This window comes from Poecilia reticulata, chromosome 6, assembly GCF_904066995.2.
Source record: "Poecilia reticulata chromosome 6, P_reticulata-male-v2, whole genome shotgun sequence".
Lineage (NCBI taxonomy): Eukaryota > Metazoa > Chordata > Actinopteri > Cyprinodontiformes > Poeciliidae > Poecilia > Poecilia reticulata.
In genome coordinates, this window is record NC_088835.1 from 19,044,029 (window position 1) to 19,061,273 (window position 17,245).

A 17,245-nucleotide genomic window follows, 5' to 3' on the forward strand; every position below is an offset into this window, starting at 1 on the left:
TATTTTAAACCTGGATCCTCTAAAAGATATTACACCCTTAAAGGGTAAGTAGAAAAATAAAACAAGCTAAAAGCAAAGAGAAAACCTTAGAACTGAGTTGGTTTCATTGATAATGATCTGTGTCTGCCATTTTCTCACAAAGCATACAAATAAAACGTCAGTGGAGCTGATTTGCCTAAGTTGTCATGATGTTGCCTGCACAACCAAAGTGTTTACAGCTCCCCTCAGCTGCAGCAACAAGTTTCAAAAGCTGAAACACATTTTGGAATTTAAAAAGCTACTAAATGTGGGGGCAAAAAAAATAAAAACGTTTTTAGACGTGTTAAAAATGTATTTCTGCAAACACCAAAAGCACAATTTTATAAAATGAATTCTGATTAATTAAAATTGGAATAAATACAAGGTCCCTTCATTCAATCAATCAACTGCACCATTTTTAGAGTTCCTTGTTTTTCTGAGTAAATGTTAATCTATCAGCCTGTCTCTGGTGGTCATTCAGAGGTGGGGAAACCCCTGGAAAGGTCGCCAGTCCATCACACATCACACAGAGACACACATTAACGTGCTTTTTTCCTCATAAAAACATACTAATGAACATGAGCAAATAAAATTACGTTTTAGCAGTTTTAGCTTAGAGATGTGGCACAAACCCATGTTATGGAAACAAATATGCTGTGACCACATAAGCAAGAAAAAGCAATAATGTGATTCTGACTTGCTGGTTAACAATTATCAAGATTTGTCTGCAATCGTTTCTCTCGGTTTTACTATAATAAACTATAAGTATTTATTAGTAAAATAAAATTTAATTTGTAGTTCTCTTTTGAGTACTGTCTTGCAGAAAGCCACCATATGTTGAGACGTCCCACTTTGCTGGCCCCCGTTGGTGACCTTAGGCAAGTTTTTCATCACCTCTGATTCCTTGTCATTTTTTGTGTGTGTAATTTTTCTTTTAAAACCAAAAGCACTAACCATTTAACTAGTGTAAAAATCATATTCTTCTTAGCAAAATAATTGTCTCAGGTGAAAAAAATGGTGAGATTAAATCACTGTAGGCAGCAAGTTTCCTCGGATGGTTTGAGTTGAGCTTACCAGGTTTTAGGGAGTTTGGGGCAGAATCTGTGGTGTGTGTTGTCAAGATCAGAGTTCTGTGAAGGAATCCATGCAAGGAGAAAAATTAAACACCACAATTTGAAATGTGTGATCCCTGAACAATCAAACTTAAAGCCTTTTTGCAAATTGTAAAAAGGTCAGCCATCAACATTCAGCCTATGCGGTCATGGCTGAATGGATTAGGGATTTTATGAATAACTTAAACATCCTATAATAGAACAGATAATGATTACAGGTATATAAAGTCACTGGACCAACATTCTGAGACTTAGAAAGAGTTATTTTTGGAGGAAAAAGGGCAAGTTTTTTTTCAAAATATTGTCACTAGCTTTGTTTCTAATCTGTAAAACATTGGCAAAAATATTTCAAGTGAAATGTTACAAGATATTTAAGCGTGAGCTGATTCTTTGTTACATGGAGTGGATTGCTGTCTAAAACTCTGAAATAGCAGGAACATTGTAAAAACAAGTTGACCAGAACAAAAGTTGGTAAAAGTTTGCAGTTCTTTTATTCACTTGTTAGAAGGAAGATATTAAACCATAATTTTCACAGTTCACAGTTGTCCATAATTTTCTTGCATGGTTTTTATCATTCAAATGTCACTGTTCTTTATGAGGATTTGATGTTTGTTGCTCAGCTTTCTGTTCCTCCCACACAGTGAAAACCTCAAGGTCAGTACAACATAAAAGAAAGTGGTATAACTCAAGCTTCCTGTCTGATTCTTTTACCTGTGCCATGGCTGAATTAGTGTTTACACATTAAATTATGTCAGCTTAGGGAATATATATGGTTGTATTTCAGCTTTTTTTTGACAAAAAAAAATGTTAGAGGAAGGTTGGAAAGCCCTTTGACAATACATCAACTACTCTTCCCAATTATGCCCACAATAAAATCAGAAAAAGACTGGAGAGGGTGCAGACTAAAAAAGCTCTTGTTCATAAATTGAAATCTTCAAGCTTGACTGAAATAGCAAAATAGTTGCAGTACAGAAAACACCGAAGGTCGGATGAAACAAAGATTGAACTATTTGACAAAAATGACCAGAAGAATGCATGAAGGACCTGAGACAGATGAATCAACTGCATGGCATGGTGGAGGTAGCATCATACTGACGGTGGGTCTGTATCACTGTCAGTGGTACTAGTAGATCCCTGATTTCCTACTTCACCCTAACAGCAAGTATAAACTTATCTTTGCTTTACAACCGATGATGAAAACATATCCTTTCACAGGTTGTGTTTAGTTTGTCCTTTTATGTTTTTTTAAGGCAAATTATTTATTTTATTGAAATTTTTGGATGTCCTTTAGATCATGGTTAGATATTATTGTTATTTATTCCCTGAATTATAAATGCACATTCATGAGGTAAATGAACCTCCTATGGAAATGTTTCTTTGGCTGTTGTACATTTACATCAAACTACGAACTGAATGTTGACTAACGTATGTTGTCCCTTAAAAAAATTAGACACTTTGAATTAAATATGCAGAGTCAAAACTACTATATTTTTTCAAATTAAAAATGTAAACCTCAGAAAAAGATGAATGAATCCCCGCCTCTAACAACTTTTTTCTTTCCACCGTTCTGTGAAAGCCTGTTGCACTGCCACGCATGCGCAGTTCAGCGGTATGCGAGCCGAAGAGGAAACGAACATTTTTGCAGCTCCGTCATCGATGCAACAATTTGTTCCCGTCTCGGTTCTCCGGGAATAACTGGATACATCTGACTGGTTTAACTCTGGGACGCAAATAGAAGAGGTAATTACCCCACAGCCCCTCACTTTAAGTCTCAACTCCGGGATTTTGGCCTTAAAATCGGGGAACTGAGAACGAGGTCTGGGCGTGTTTGAATCTCGAGTGTTGTAGAGACAGGCTGCCTCCTCCTCCTCTTCCTCGCCAATCTGGATGCTAGCTTCGGTAGCCTCTGCATGCTGTTGCTGCTGCCGTAGTTATTGAAGTTGTGCTCCAGTAAGTGGTAATCTGATTTATTTTGAAGACCAGGTGAGAAGAAGAAGATGGGGTGTACTCTGAGCACGGACGACAAGGCGGCGCAGGAGCGGAGCAAGATGATCGACAGAAACCTGCGGGACGACGGAGAAAAGGCTGCCCGGGAGGTCAAGCTGCTTCTGCTGGGTAAGAAAAAGATGGATGGACGGAGTGGACTGGGTGTGTTAACCGTAGATGGACGTTACTGTTAGCTTGTGCATGTCGGGGGGTTTTTTATCTAATGTTCCCAAATGACACTTTTATTCGCGAATCTATCGAAACTGGAGGCGTTTCTTGTTTTTTTTTTTTTTATTACATGAGTGGAACTGCGGTTCTTCTGTTAGCTAAACTTTAGGTTCTCCCCATTGTGTCGTCCATCCTCAACACATTTAAATCAACTCTCAGTCACCAATAGCGTGTTTATTCTGGCTCAGGGCGCTTTTATCCTCCAGTAAGTCCGTAAGCTAATTTAACTGTAAGATAATGAGCTGCTTTAGCGGCTCGGTGATAGCACGGATTAGTTAGCCAGCAGGACGCGGACAGGGTCGGATCTGCTGTCCAGAACCGCTTTGTGAGGGATCTGCACCGCTGTTTGATCACATTCAGTAACATACATGCCGCTCAACCTCCTTCAAACCCACAGCAGCCTCGTTGATGTCCAGATGCCCTTCTAGAGTACATGCGTGGCTCCTGAAAGTGAAGGTTTGAAAAAGATAGTAGTTATCCCAGTTATGCTGCTCAACCAGTCTGAATACATTCCAGCTTCAAAATGTGGTTAAAAACAAACAATACAAATGCGTCAAAACAATCCATTTCACCAGAAAGGGCAACAAATATACACTGAAGCCCGTTGAAAAATGTGAAAAATGCTTTTATTTAAAATAAATAAATAAATAAATAAATCTTTGCATGATTGCCAAAAAAGTCAGTTTTCCAGCAAAGGAACATATGTAGGAAAACAGAAAGTCTTTGGAACCACTTTAAATATGTTTACCATAATGTTAGCTGTTCTTTCTTCATTATTTCATAAAATCCCAACATTTTAGCAACAACTATTTTCAAAATAAGATGTCCCATTGTCCTTGACGCTTCATGGACAAATTTTACCCAACGACACAGCAGATAAACACGGTGAATCAGGAGATTTTTAGACCACTAATGTGTTGAGGAAACGGCAGGAAGAGGTTAATACCTTTAATCTTTATTTTATTTTATTACTTATGCTCTTTAAGGCCAGTTGGAGTTTATATAACTAAAGCCTGATTGCTGTGGAAATATTTTACACAGACTGAAATTACACATCTATAATTACATGTTTAAAAGGTGCCATAAATTGATCTATAAAACTCAAGTATGGAGAAATTAAATAAACAGAAAAAACTCTATTTACAATATTTGTCATGGGAAGATTTTATATTTTCAAAATTCTGAAATTATAATAACATGATTTGTGTGCGGTGGTGAAACACTGAGTGTCGGCCTTGATGAAATGATCTCCAGAAATCCTTTTTCAGATTTATAGCTTCTTGCTTAAAGCACATTTCTGCCATTGTAGTCACACAGGACTAAAACAGTTTTTATAAATAAATATTCAGGATGTCAAACTCCTGAAACATTACAACAACGCTCTGATGTGTCACTGGCTCAAAACACTGAAAACAAATGCCTGCGTCATCTCCTCAATCAACTTCTACTGATAACGCCTAAAAGCTGCATTACATCAACTTTTGAGGACTTCATAGCGTATTTATGTCCAAGTGTAATGGACATAAAAATCTAGTGATATTTGAAATGTTCAAGAACAGATGGTTTAGAGGCATCAGCTCTTTGCCAAAAGTATTGTTAGAAGTAAAAGCTGAAAAGTTAAAGTCTCAGCTCTGACACGATGATGGATTAACTGTAGGGCTGTATGATTTCATTATTATTATTATTATTATTATTATTGTTAAATCATTAGGACACTGTTAAAAACGATTTCCACATTTTCCTCATTCCTCTCCAGCTGTCATCATGGTGCCTGCAGCTCTGTATGTGAATTGCAGCATCATGTGTGGGCAACCACAAATAGGCAAAATATATTATTAGCATGCAAAGCATCAATCCTTGATCCATGTGCGATAGTAGCCAATAGGAGTTTATTACAACTCTCCATGTTGCACACACCAGTATTGCGATAGTGATTCTTACAATGTATTGCGCAGATCCAATAGATGGATGTACTTTGTTAAGCCAAGCTCTTGACATCTCTTGAAATAAAACTGAGATGGTAAAGTAAAATATTATTAGCCTCAAGAAAAGCATGCAAAGTATGTGTGAAAGAAAAATCGACAAAAGACTGTTTTTGGTCTCATGTTTTATCTGAGTTTGAAGGACTAAAATTACGCTCTATATAACCTGTTGGATGTAAGTTTAGTTTCCTTTATAGGTAAATATTTTGATAAATCATGAAGATGCATATCCTTAAAAATAGTGTATGATTTAATTGTATATATGAATTAGTAACAACATATTTTGCAATAGATACGTGATCAATATCAGTAGGTAAAACGTCTGATAGAATATTCAATAATTTCACTGAACTCTGATTCAGAACTGCACAGCATTATGGGGGATGTAGGCAGAGGAGAAACCTTAGCTCCTTAACCTCTCATTGGTTTAAGCATCAAGGTTGGTGGCATCAGCTAACTCACTCGCTCTTTGGTTACCTAGCAACTTACTCACTCTTTGGTTACCTAGCAACAACATATTGAGTAACTTAAGCAGCAGCAGTTTAAGGTTTTTATTCTTTATGTTCTTTATTTAAAAGTAAAGGACATGGTCATGCTACCAGTATGGCAGTATTTCAGATATTTTAAGCAAAAAAATGAATGAATAATTATTGACAATTATTGATAGCATCTGATGTGAAACGTTTATGTCGTGATAAACTTTTCAGCTGTATCGGCCAATCTTATATATTTTGAAATGTTTCCATCATATCCAGGATTCTTTTTTTTTTGTATGTGATCCTTGTAAGTAATAGAGTATGTGGAAAGTAAAAACCAGTAGTTTCTAGAATGAGTACAGGACTTCCACAAAGCAGTTATAAATTTTCATGTTGTCGTTATGAAATGCTCTGGTGACGAACACTTTTATGCTATTTTGTCAAAGTTTAGCAGCTTGCAAACAACAATAAATACTTCATACCAGTTATGAAACCTCTTATTTTGCAGGCTCATTGTGTCTGAAGGCTAAAAACATAAATGCTCATCTGGATTCTCTCAGATCAGAACTGTTTGTAAATTAGTATTATTATTATTTTAAGGAATGCTGCCACACCTTTCCCCACTGCTCTGCCCCTGCATCGGTTGAATAGATGGATTGGATGGGGCACAGGTTGCATAGCAACGTTGGTGTTCTGGCTGACAGCAGTATGCATCTGTCACAACTTAAATTACACGACAGAGACAGCAAAGTGCACGTTTGAACCCTGTAATATGCTGCACTGTTGTTTTGCATTATCGGTGGCATTTATCGTGATTAATCTCTGCTTTTCAGTTATGGCTGGTGCCACTTTTTTCCCCCTGTTGCCTAATGCAGTACACTGTTGACCTGCTGATGGCTTATGTAAGTGTGCGTGCCTCATTTGCGATGCTGATTTGAATTTTAATGCTGGTGGTGTGTAAAAAAATTTTTTGTTTTTTTTCCCTCTCCAGGATTCCCACAATTACCAGCACCAGAATGAGTTTCTATTGTGCGTTTACTATTTGTCATTTTACAAGTCGATGTGTTTCATCGCACATCTAGTTGTTCATTTATTTCAAGTCACGTACAAATTTCCCAATCTAAAGTATGTTGCAATGTCTTTGCAAAAGACAGCTCAGCCCAGAAGAGGCAGAGTTGTTGTTTTTCCTTCAAAAATAAATCTGCGCTGGAACCCTGTGGCACTTTTGAGTCCTTCAACAAGCATAAAACATTAGATTCCTCTGCCTTTTCCAATAATTGGCTTCTGAAGTGTCCTTGAAATCTAAACGGCAGCAGTGCACTTCGAATTTGTGATTTCAAATTAATATTTTTTTCCTTTGGTAATAATAACTCTGTTGCATGATCGCTGTTTATCATGTCGGACAGTGAATTGCAAAACATTGCAGCTCACCTGGGAGCAGAGAGTCCCTGCAGAGACGGTATAATTAAAATGTTGTGTGCTCAGCTTAAAACACTTCTGTATCTCAGAGGGACTCTGTACAAAACACTTTAATGGCAAATTCGAAAGCATACCGAAGAGCACTGATTACGTTTCCTGTTTTTAATAATATCATCCAAGCACAAAATTGTACAAGCAGTTTGGAGGAGTTTTATGGTTCAATATTGGATGTATCCGAGTCGCTGCAGTGCGATCAGATGGGAGGCTGTAACCCAGATAAATGTAAGCTGTGTGTAATCTTGTTGACAGGATGATCGAGATGATTAATCCAATTGCTCAAAGATCGCTCTAAACTGGCCCTAAACAGCTTCCATGCTGCTCTATATAATAAAGTGCTGCTAAGATTGACATTTTAAGCAGAGTTTGGAAATTTCTCTCATTCTGAACATCAAGCTGCTTCTCTCTATAAATTTTTATCTCAGCTGTAGGATTGTGCAGTAAATGAAGGTATTTTTAGGATTATCTAGTTTGTGACTTTTAGGAATTATTTTTTCCAATGGGGCGGATTTGTGCAGCAAAGTGACCTGTTTTGTGAAGGGGAGCTCTACCACCTGAAGGTAATGGAAATGAGTACAGCGATGCAGAGTGTTGTACAAATATGCGGGCATGATTTTACTGCAGGCTGCTGGATGCAAATTCTGGTCGCTACGCACATTAAATTTGTGGGTAGATGTTCATGTTTCAGTTGAAGGGTTTTGTTTTAGTGAAGTAAGTTACTTTGTGCAGTTTGGTTTTGTGTGTTTGGAGTTCATTCTCTCACTTTCAACATTATGCTGCACATCACCTGGGATAGCGTCGTTCGCCAGATGTCACATTTTAAGTCACTCTGGTGGTGATTATTCAGTCACTCGGGTTTTTCAGGGCTTCAGGTTTGCTCTGCCTACTGTAGAAAACGTTTCATTTGGGTTTTTTTAATTGTTGTTTTTGCTGCGGGGTCTTTATGTGCTGATTTAGAGGCTATTGTAAAGCATAGTGGTGCTTTTGTAAGGGCATAGGATTCTCATAGTCATAATAAATATTGTATTGTTACTGTATTTATGCAAAGAATTGAATTAATGCAAAACATGAGCGTAGTTTTTAATTTAAAACAAAGTGAACAATTTCTGTTGCTGAAAATATGGTATAATATAAATATGTAACACCTGCTTAAGTCAAAGGCTGTTTTTGATCATACAGTCATATTTAATAAATTAGAATATGGGTACCAATGAGGCTTGTTTGTAAGATTAAAAGCACCTATTGGAAAAAAAACAATATTTTTATTGGATGCATTTATTCATTAAATTTTTTTTGTTTTTTTATTATTGTCAGCTACTGAAAATATCAATTTCATTAGCTGTAAGCCATCTTTTTAACTAACATTTCTTTTTTGTAATGCTTAACATCATGTTTTAATGTTGTTCTCTCATCAAAATTGTCCCTGGAGCACTGCCTTGATTCTTTCATGCATGTTTGAGAAATTCTATAATCTCCATGGCAACCATTGGGTGGACCTGGAGTCTGCTTCTAGACGCAGCTTCTTGGAGTCAAAGAGTTTCTACCTCGCAGACCGGCCCTTTTCCTCTCGGCTCCTTCAGACTAGCCAGCATCAATTAGCAAACACCTAGTGGAACTGTGCATCTGCTGAGCTCATTTTACGAGCTACTTCTCAGTTCAACGCTGGTAAAAACATTGTTAAATGAGAACTTCTTGTAGGCGGGGTTTCAGAAAGAGCTTCTTAAAGAGACAGAGGCCCAATTTCAAGGAGTTAAATTACAAGGTCAAATATCCTTTAAGTCAAATTTGATATATACAGCATTTTTATAACAACTGATGACAGTTACTTGATTGTGCTATTCAATCGATCAAGTTTATTTATGTAGCACATTTCAGAATCAACGCAGTTCAAAAGTGCTTTACGTCTTAAAAACACAAACATAAGTCATACAAAAAAAACACCAGAAACAAATGTTATATTTTGGTGAGTGCCATCCTCAAAATGATCAAATATGTTGGTCAATGTTCCATTTATTTTGTCTAACTCAAGATTTTTAGCCTCAATTTAAAGAAACTGTGTTTCAGCTGTTGTGCAGTTTTCTGGAAGTTGACACTGTGCTTGGAAAATGCATAATATTGTCCCTTTAGCTCTCTCACTTTATCTAGGACCTTTAATAAAAGGTGTCAGTTGTTGGTATCTTTTTTTTTTTATGTCTTACCTCTGCACCAATCATAACGTACCTTTTGGTTTCTATTTCAGGCGCTGGAGAGTCTGGGAAAAGCACAATTGTCAAACAGATGAAGTAAGTCTGAAAATCCAAACATGCAGTTTCTATTGTTTCAGAAACAACCAAATCGGCATGTAATAACACAATGTGAATAATCCCAGAAGTAGACAGACTTTAATGTACAAGAGGTCACATGAGATTATTCAATCCCACATCATTGTTCTTCTGCAGAGCAGACGTCCATTAGTTCACTGTAAGGAACTGGATTGAGCTCCTCATTGTGACACACGCTGATCAACCTACGTCATCGCTGGCAGTTTTTATGGAGCTGTAATTTTCTTCCTTTAAAGGCGACGTTGTTTTGTTTGACTGTCAGCCAAAAGCGCCTCTTGTTGTTGGCTGCTTGTTGAAAACATGCATCTTCATGTAAACTGGGCCCTAAGAATGACACAATTAATGTTGTTCTAATTGCAGTGGTGTCTGACAAACATTTTTAGAGTAAAGACTTGATTCAGATGCATCTTGTCAACAAAATGAAACCTTATGAAACAATTAAACACAGCAAAATAATTAATTTGGTCGTATTAATGCTCAATTATGTGCATTGTGTTCTCTGAGATTTCTACTCATGTTACAGGGAAATCAAATTAGAAAAAGTTAATTATTTCAAAATTATTACAGGATAAATGTGAAATTTAGTTTTGTATTTGAACCATAAATGTACCAAGCTTATAGGTGTATTGATGAATACTGATTAATTGGTTAAATGGGCATCAGCTCAGTCTAATTTGATCCTCATTGCTCACTGTACTCACATTTGATGCTCTGCTGCAATCAGTTGATGTTCCAGATACAAAACACATGGCCTAATGTATTGATTAGTCTATATTTCTTGTCAAGCATAACATTTAACTCTATCTCAGATTAATTAAGCTGAAAGGTACATTTAATTTTTATGTTTTGTTTTTCTTTTTTTTTTTTTAAATCTAAATCAGTAATTTGATAACGGTTTTGGGAGTGTTTGAAGGGGTTAAATTAGATTAACTTTATAATTTGGTTTTGCTGCCTGCAAGTGGCCAATAATGTTTCTGCTTTAAATGCCTCCAGCTTAAATATTTAAAACCTCAGTTGTTTTATTTTTAATCTTTTGTGTTTATTTAAAGTGATATAAACGCTACAGCAGGTAATTGAAGGTTTCCTCTGCCTGTTCTTCAGGATCATCCATGAGGCCGGCTACTCGGAGGAGGAGTGTAAGCAGTACAAGGCCGTGGTCTTCAGCAACACCATCCAGTCCATGATGGCCATCATCAGAGCCATGGGACGCCTGAAGATTGAATTTGCTGAATCAGCCAGAGCAGTGAGTCCAAGAAAAGAGTTTATTTTAAAGTATTTTTGTTTTCCTGTTTTATCAGGATGGGGAATCTCTTCAGTTTCCTGTTCAGTTTTCATATTGAGCAGATTCACTCGTACACGACATCGCGTGCTCTTAGATCGGCACATCTGAGCATGTTGATCTTCCTCCAAACACTTTATGAATTCAGTGAAGTTTTAGCTCTTGAAAAGCGGAATAAGCCGCCGCTGGAGGCCAGCCAGACTGTTTGTAAAAACCTCTCTAAAAACACATTTTTTCCTTCTTTTATCAACTGTGTTGTAATCTTTTTTCCTTTGTACACACCTAGAGTATTTGTGTTTTTATTTGGCTCCTGTGTACTAATTAACCACTTCTATTCCTCTTCTCTCTCTGTTGTTGTTTTTTATAGAAATAAAGTGGTAGAGTAATAGTAACAGGTTATTTATCCTCAGTCCTCTGGTGCCTTTTCTCCTCAGTGTCTCATTGAGCAACATTAGAGGAAGTGGGTTTGATTGTAAATGTCACAAACAAAGATGTTGACCTTGGATGAGACATTTACATATCCATTAATCAGTGATAAAAATATAAGTCATGAAACAATAACATTCAGGCTTGTTTTTTTTAATCTAACTGGGCTTTTTCTTTCCTTGCAGAAGAAAGACTTATTCATTTGCTCAGCATGACTAATTTCATTTTGTAATCATCAGCATCTTAAAGTCCAGATGCTTTTCTTTAGTGATTTTCATGCTTTTGCAAACAGTGTTTTGCTGTTTACCTCAGAACTCTTCATTCTTTAAGCTCAAACTTTATTGAGACAAGAAAAGATTTAGATGGAAACTTTTAAAGTTTTTTTTTTATATCATGACTCTGATAAGGAGATCTTTAGAGAACTTGGTGTATGAATACTGACACCATTTTAAAGTTTTAATTCTTTTATCTAATATTTCCTTTGTAAAATATTCTCTGTAATTCTGTTTTTGTTGAAAAGAAATAGTTGATATATTCCTATTTGCTTTTCTAAACCCAACAGAGTCTCTAAAATTAAAAAAATGTCATAAAGTCTGGATAAATTGTAAAAAACAAAACGGCAAATACTTGAATATGAAAAATATTTGTGTTTCTTATTCTATTACAAACTGATAAATAAAGGACCTTGTTTTTTATTTAGATATTTGGTTAAAACATTAATTGTGAAAGTGTTGCTGGAAATTGCAATAGCTTCTCTTTTCATTTCTTCAAAGCAGTTTCTCTGCTATTGCGATATTGCAAGCAAATATTGCTAAAGCAAATGTGATTTTAACATCTTTTGAGCAGCTCTAATCTTAAATGCTCTTTCTCTTTGCTTTTCCCAATGAGCTTTTTGAGTTTTTGTCCACTTTCACCCACTATTTCTGAGTTGGTGACAGAAACCCTGAGCTCCAAGATCTCCACTTTATCACGAATGAGGATTTTAGTCTGAACTTGATTCTGGTTTAAATGTTCAACCATACGGAGTGTAAACTCTTCTAAGTTTCTTTCTTCACAAGTAAGGAAAGTACATGGTGGATCATAAATTGTGACTCGTTCAGTGGAGAATAGTCCTGTATTAATACGTTTTAAAAATGAAACAGAGTTGAGTGAAAACTGTCCAGATATCAAACATATCCGTAAGCTGGGAAGGTCTTAACCCACACTGCAGAACCAGAAGCTCTGTTCTTACTGTGGCTCGTTTCATGATTTATTCATTTGAGAATTGTTTTTATACTAGAGTAGCTTAAGAAATCTATTGAGCTTTGATAACTATGTAATTCTGTTTTTTGTTTTTTTTGTTCTTTAGGACGATGCCCGGCAGCTGTTTGCCCTTGCGAGTACAGCAGAAGAGGGCGTCATGACGCCTGAGCTGGCCGACGCCATCCAGCGGCTCTGGAAGGACGGAGGCATTCAGGAATGCTTCGGCCGTTCCCGGGAATACCAGCTCAACGACTCGGCATCATAGTGAGAGAATCCCAACTGTACTGGGACGCATTTATGACCTGGTTGATTTTCTATCAGCTAACTTTGTCCTGCCTATAACTGTTGTTAGCTACTTGAACGATCTGGAAAGGCTATCTGCGCCTTCCTACGTCCCAACGCAGCAGGACGTGCTGCGGACCAGAGTCAAAACCACCGGCATTGTGGAAACACACTTCACCTTTAAGGACCTGCACTTCAAGTAAGTAAAAGTTTAACAAGGGATTATTTCGTTAGTTTTTTTACTACCTGTCCTTTTGAGGCTAAACCTCTGCAAAGTTTCAACCGCTGATGGATGAAGTTGAAGTTAGTCGTCTTTTTTGCAGCGTCGCTTTCAGTTTGTGCAACGTTCCAGAATCGCATGAAGCTGCCACCAATACTTGACCATTTGGAGAAAATCTGCACTAAATTCAAACTTGTTCACCCAGTTCTTGTTTTTTTTTTTGTTTTTTTTTTTCAAATTCAGGCTTACTATGTGTCTTGGAAAAGTATGGGTATCTTTTTTTTTATCTAAGTAAGTGTAGAGAAATAAAATAAAAAAATAAAAAATTACACCAAAATAGACATTTTTGCTAAATAAAAGTATTTTCACTCTGATTTATTTTTCCTTTCTGGTGCATCTACATTACAATGGAGATTTTTATTCAGCTCATTTTTGGAAAAGACATTTTTCAAGAACTTTTCAAGAAAAGTTCAGATAAGGAGATCTTTAGAGAACTTGGTGTATGAATACTGACACCATTTTAAAGTTTTAATTATTTTATCTAATATTTCCTTTGTAAAATATTCTCTGTAATTCTGTTTGTTGAAAAGAAATAGTTGATATATTCCTATTTGCTTTTCTAAACCCAACAGAGTCTCTAAAATTAGAGACACTTTCAAGAACTTTTCTTTTCAAGAAAAGTTCTTGAAAGTGCGGCTTCATAATGTCTTTTTGGTAACTCCACAACTGATAGTTTGTGGCGTTAAAAAGTTAAATAACTCTTCAGTCTTCGGCTGAATCAGAACGGACAACTGACTTTACACCTATTTGAATATTTTGCACTCACTTGTGTACAATAGTAAAATAAAAAAATTTGCGTTTTATTTGCAAATGAGAAAATTTTGATAGAAACTAGAAACATATTTGTATGTTGTATTTTTATTCCAGTTTATGAAAAAAGGTTGAAATGTTTTAAAGCCCCAACTTAATAAAACATTCATGTTTACTGTGAGTGAATGAAGCTTTCTGCACACTGCTGTATGTCACAGCATGGATGGAGGCTGACCTGGTTCATCACTCTGAGGCGACGCCGGCCTGAACTTTAAATCCTCACTCAGAACCAATAACTGGTTTATAACTGGTTAATTCCCGCTCCAGCTTTGATCCGTGTGTTTCCGTGACATCAGGATGTTTGACGTCGGTGGACAGAGGTCCGAGAGGAAGAAGTGGATTCACTGTTTTGAGGGAGTGACCGCCATCATCTTCTGCGTGGCGCTGAGCGACTACGACCTGATGCTGGCGGAAGACGAGGAGATGGTAAGACTTCCCGGCCTGGGTGTGCTCCACCTGCCGCCGTGCGCTGAACCTCTCTCCTCCCCGTCAGAACCGAATGCATGAGAGCATGAAGCTGTTCGACTCCATCTGCAACAACAAGTGGTTCACGGAGACCTCCATCATCCTCTTCCTCAACAAGAAAGATTTGTTTGAGGACAAGATCGCCAAGAGTCCTCTGACCATCTGCTTCCCTGACTATGAAGGTGAGTCGCAGCAGCAGCAGGTCTTCACGCTTCTTCAGCTCCGGTTTAACCTCTGACCCTGCATGTGGAGCTGATGAAAGGACAAAATGTACAATTTGTTTTAATAATTTTTAACTTTTCTGTATGTGTGTCCATATACCCTGACAGAAGGCATGGATTAATTACTACTGAAGGAGACTCAGTCAGTTTATAATGGAATAAAGTCGTATATATGACACTAATCTAATTCATCTAGTAAAAAAATAAATGAACTAAGTGACTGATTAATGCAACATCCATTTTTCATATAACATAGAAAAATAAGTTATGGCATCAAGAACCAAATTGCATCCAGATCAGTAATTTGTTGTTTCTTTGGTTGAATTTTAACAAAGAAAAAACATTTTTCATAAATATGCAATTTACATGTCAATTCCCCACTTGGCTTCACAGGGTTCAGTCGTGTCCCGCACCATCTTTTTCTCATTTCTACGCTCACTCAAGCTTGTAAAAAAAAATTTAATGTCAATAAAAATAAAGAAAAATATTAAATGAGTAAAAAAAATAAAATTACAGCACATGAAAAGCACATGAAAGAGTTGATGAAATTAAGTCAAATCAAATTAAATAAATGAAAACATTATTGTTGGTGTCTTGGCCAGGTCCAGTTTGTAAAATAAAACTGGTCCTCAAACATTTTACCTGGTAAAATAAAGTAGAACTATAAGTAATAAAACAAGAATTCATCACTCTTTACCTGAAAATAAAAGTTTACTGAAAAGGAACTCGATGTAGAATATGACTTCTATACTGTCAGACATGAACTTACAAACTCATGCAGATATTAGTTTAAATAATGGCTTCATCCCTTTTTTTTTTTTAAATGATCTTAAAAACATGCATCTTTAATTTTTGTTATGTTAAATCAAAACCAGAACGTTTCAGTTGTTGAACAACAGCGTCGTGTCGGATTGATATATGTGTCTGTAAAAAGTAAAACTGACTGAATATCCTGCAATAATAGCGATCCCATTTTCTTGACGCAGTGCTATGAGATGCGACAGGAGAAAAGATAAATGGTTAAATAACTTAATGGGTCTTTTTAAATCAATTCCCATCAGATCTGTCAGGTTAACAGCGTCTCCTCAGTCAGTGCATCAAATTAAAACAAAGCAGCTCAAATTTGAGACTTATTGAATTTCATCGGATTCAAATCTTAAAAAAATAAAAGGAAGTAATCAATTAAAAACAGCACTCGAGTATTGATTTATTATTTTGTTGTTCTGATAATTGAGGTGGCATTTGGCTACAAAAAAAAAATGCTTCATAACTCTGAACCGTAACTTCAGGTCCCAACACCTACGATGACGGCGCGACCTACATCCAGTTCCGGTTCGAGGACCTGAACAAGAGGAGGGATGTCAAGGAGGTCTACACCCATTTCACCTGCGCCACCGACACCAAGAACGTGCAGTTTGTGTTCGACGCTGTCACAGACGTCATCATCAAGACCAACCTGAAGGACTGCGGCCTTTTCTAAAGGTACCGCCGCCGGCTCGTTTGTGACTCGGGCACCGCTGCTCTTCCTCTCTAATCAGACGCTTTTCTTTCTATTCAGGCAGAGAGTCGGCCTACCAAGTGACTTAGATCAACCCAGAGTCAGCGTGCTGGACGGGCCCTGACGAGAATGTCACTTTTAACCTCTTATTAACTTATGTTCATCTCTAAAAGTTTGAAAGACGGTGTGTAGAGAAAATCTTTTCTGTAAAATATTTGTACAACAGTCTATGGCCATGGATTTTTAGAAGTTTTAAATTGTGTTTTACTTGTTTTTATTTTTTTATATAAAGAAGGGGAGTCATTTGCCAGTTTGGGGGTCCAAAAATGAACTTTGTTGTTGTTTTTTGCCCTATTACCTTAGTTACAGCGTGTGCTCTTATTTTAAAGTCAGTGTAGCTTTGGCCATTTAACTCTTCACTCAGTCACCTGAATTACTCTCTGGGCATTTTCAGCCTCAGTTTTTGCATAATTTCATCTCTCCATATTAAAAAACTCTGCAGACCAGTTCACTCTGATGCTGACAAACTGTGAGTGAGTGCGTGCGTGTGTGTGTGTGTGTGTCTGTGTGTGTGTGTGTGTGTGTGTGTGTGTGTGTGTGTGTGTGTGTGTGTGTGTGTGTGTGCTGTGAGTTGATAGCTTTGTGTGGATTGAAGCTAGATGCCCGTTTGAGTGACTGTCTCTGTCTGTGTGAATGAATGTGTGCACGATATAAACAAAGGGACTTTTATTCCTCTACTTGTCATCCTCTTTCAAAGTTGTATTTTTCTAAGCGACCAAAAAAAGAAGCTACTCTCATTAATTAGTCCAAGTTGTTGATGTGCTCCTGCAAACATTCCCGGAGAATCGTGAGGGTAAAGAGGACGGCAGAGGTGGCCTTGTAGCAGATTTGGGTTCCGGTGCAGATCTGTGTTCAGTGTAAAGACAAACCTGGATGGGTTCATGTGATGGTTTCAAGTTGCATATCTCCCCCCTTTGACCCCCTTTGTTTCCATTGGATATATGGACATTAGCGGACTAATCTCCATGATTTTGCTAATAAAAGAGCTGTTCTGGTGAAACCAGGACAACTTGTGCAACAGATGTGTACGTGTTCATCCTTTTCTTCTTTTGTTTTTTTTTCTTCCAAGGAAAATGGTGAAAT

At 37.0% G+C, this 17,245-nt stretch overlaps 1 protein-coding gene across 2 annotated transcripts; it reads left to right on the forward strand.

Moving 5' to 3' along the window:
* Window positions 1–2,712: 2,712 nt before the first annotated feature.
* Window positions 2,713–17,184, forward strand: LOC103466076 (guanine nucleotide-binding protein G(i) subunit alpha-1). Of its 2 annotated transcripts, none has more exons than XM_008411423.3 (10): window positions 2,713–2,870; window positions 3,109–3,245; window positions 9,518–9,560; window positions 10,701–10,842; window positions 12,653–12,810; window positions 12,899–13,027; window positions 14,215–14,344; window positions 14,412–14,565; window positions 15,894–16,086; window positions 16,163–17,184. In XM_008411423.3, exons 2-9 carry the CDS (start codon window positions 3,128–3,130, stop codon window positions 16,082–16,084), a joined length of 1,065 nt encoding a protein of 354 aa, XP_008409645.1. In that variant the 5' UTR covers window positions 2,713–2,870; window positions 3,109–3,127; the 3' UTR covers window positions 16,085–16,086; window positions 16,163–17,184. The 2 variants fall into 2 exon arrangements, with proteins under 2 accessions (XP_008409645.1, XP_008409646.1); XM_008411424.3 differs by having other exon boundaries at window positions 2,717–2,870; window positions 3,114–3,245.
* Window positions 17,185–17,245: the final 61 nt, after the last annotated feature.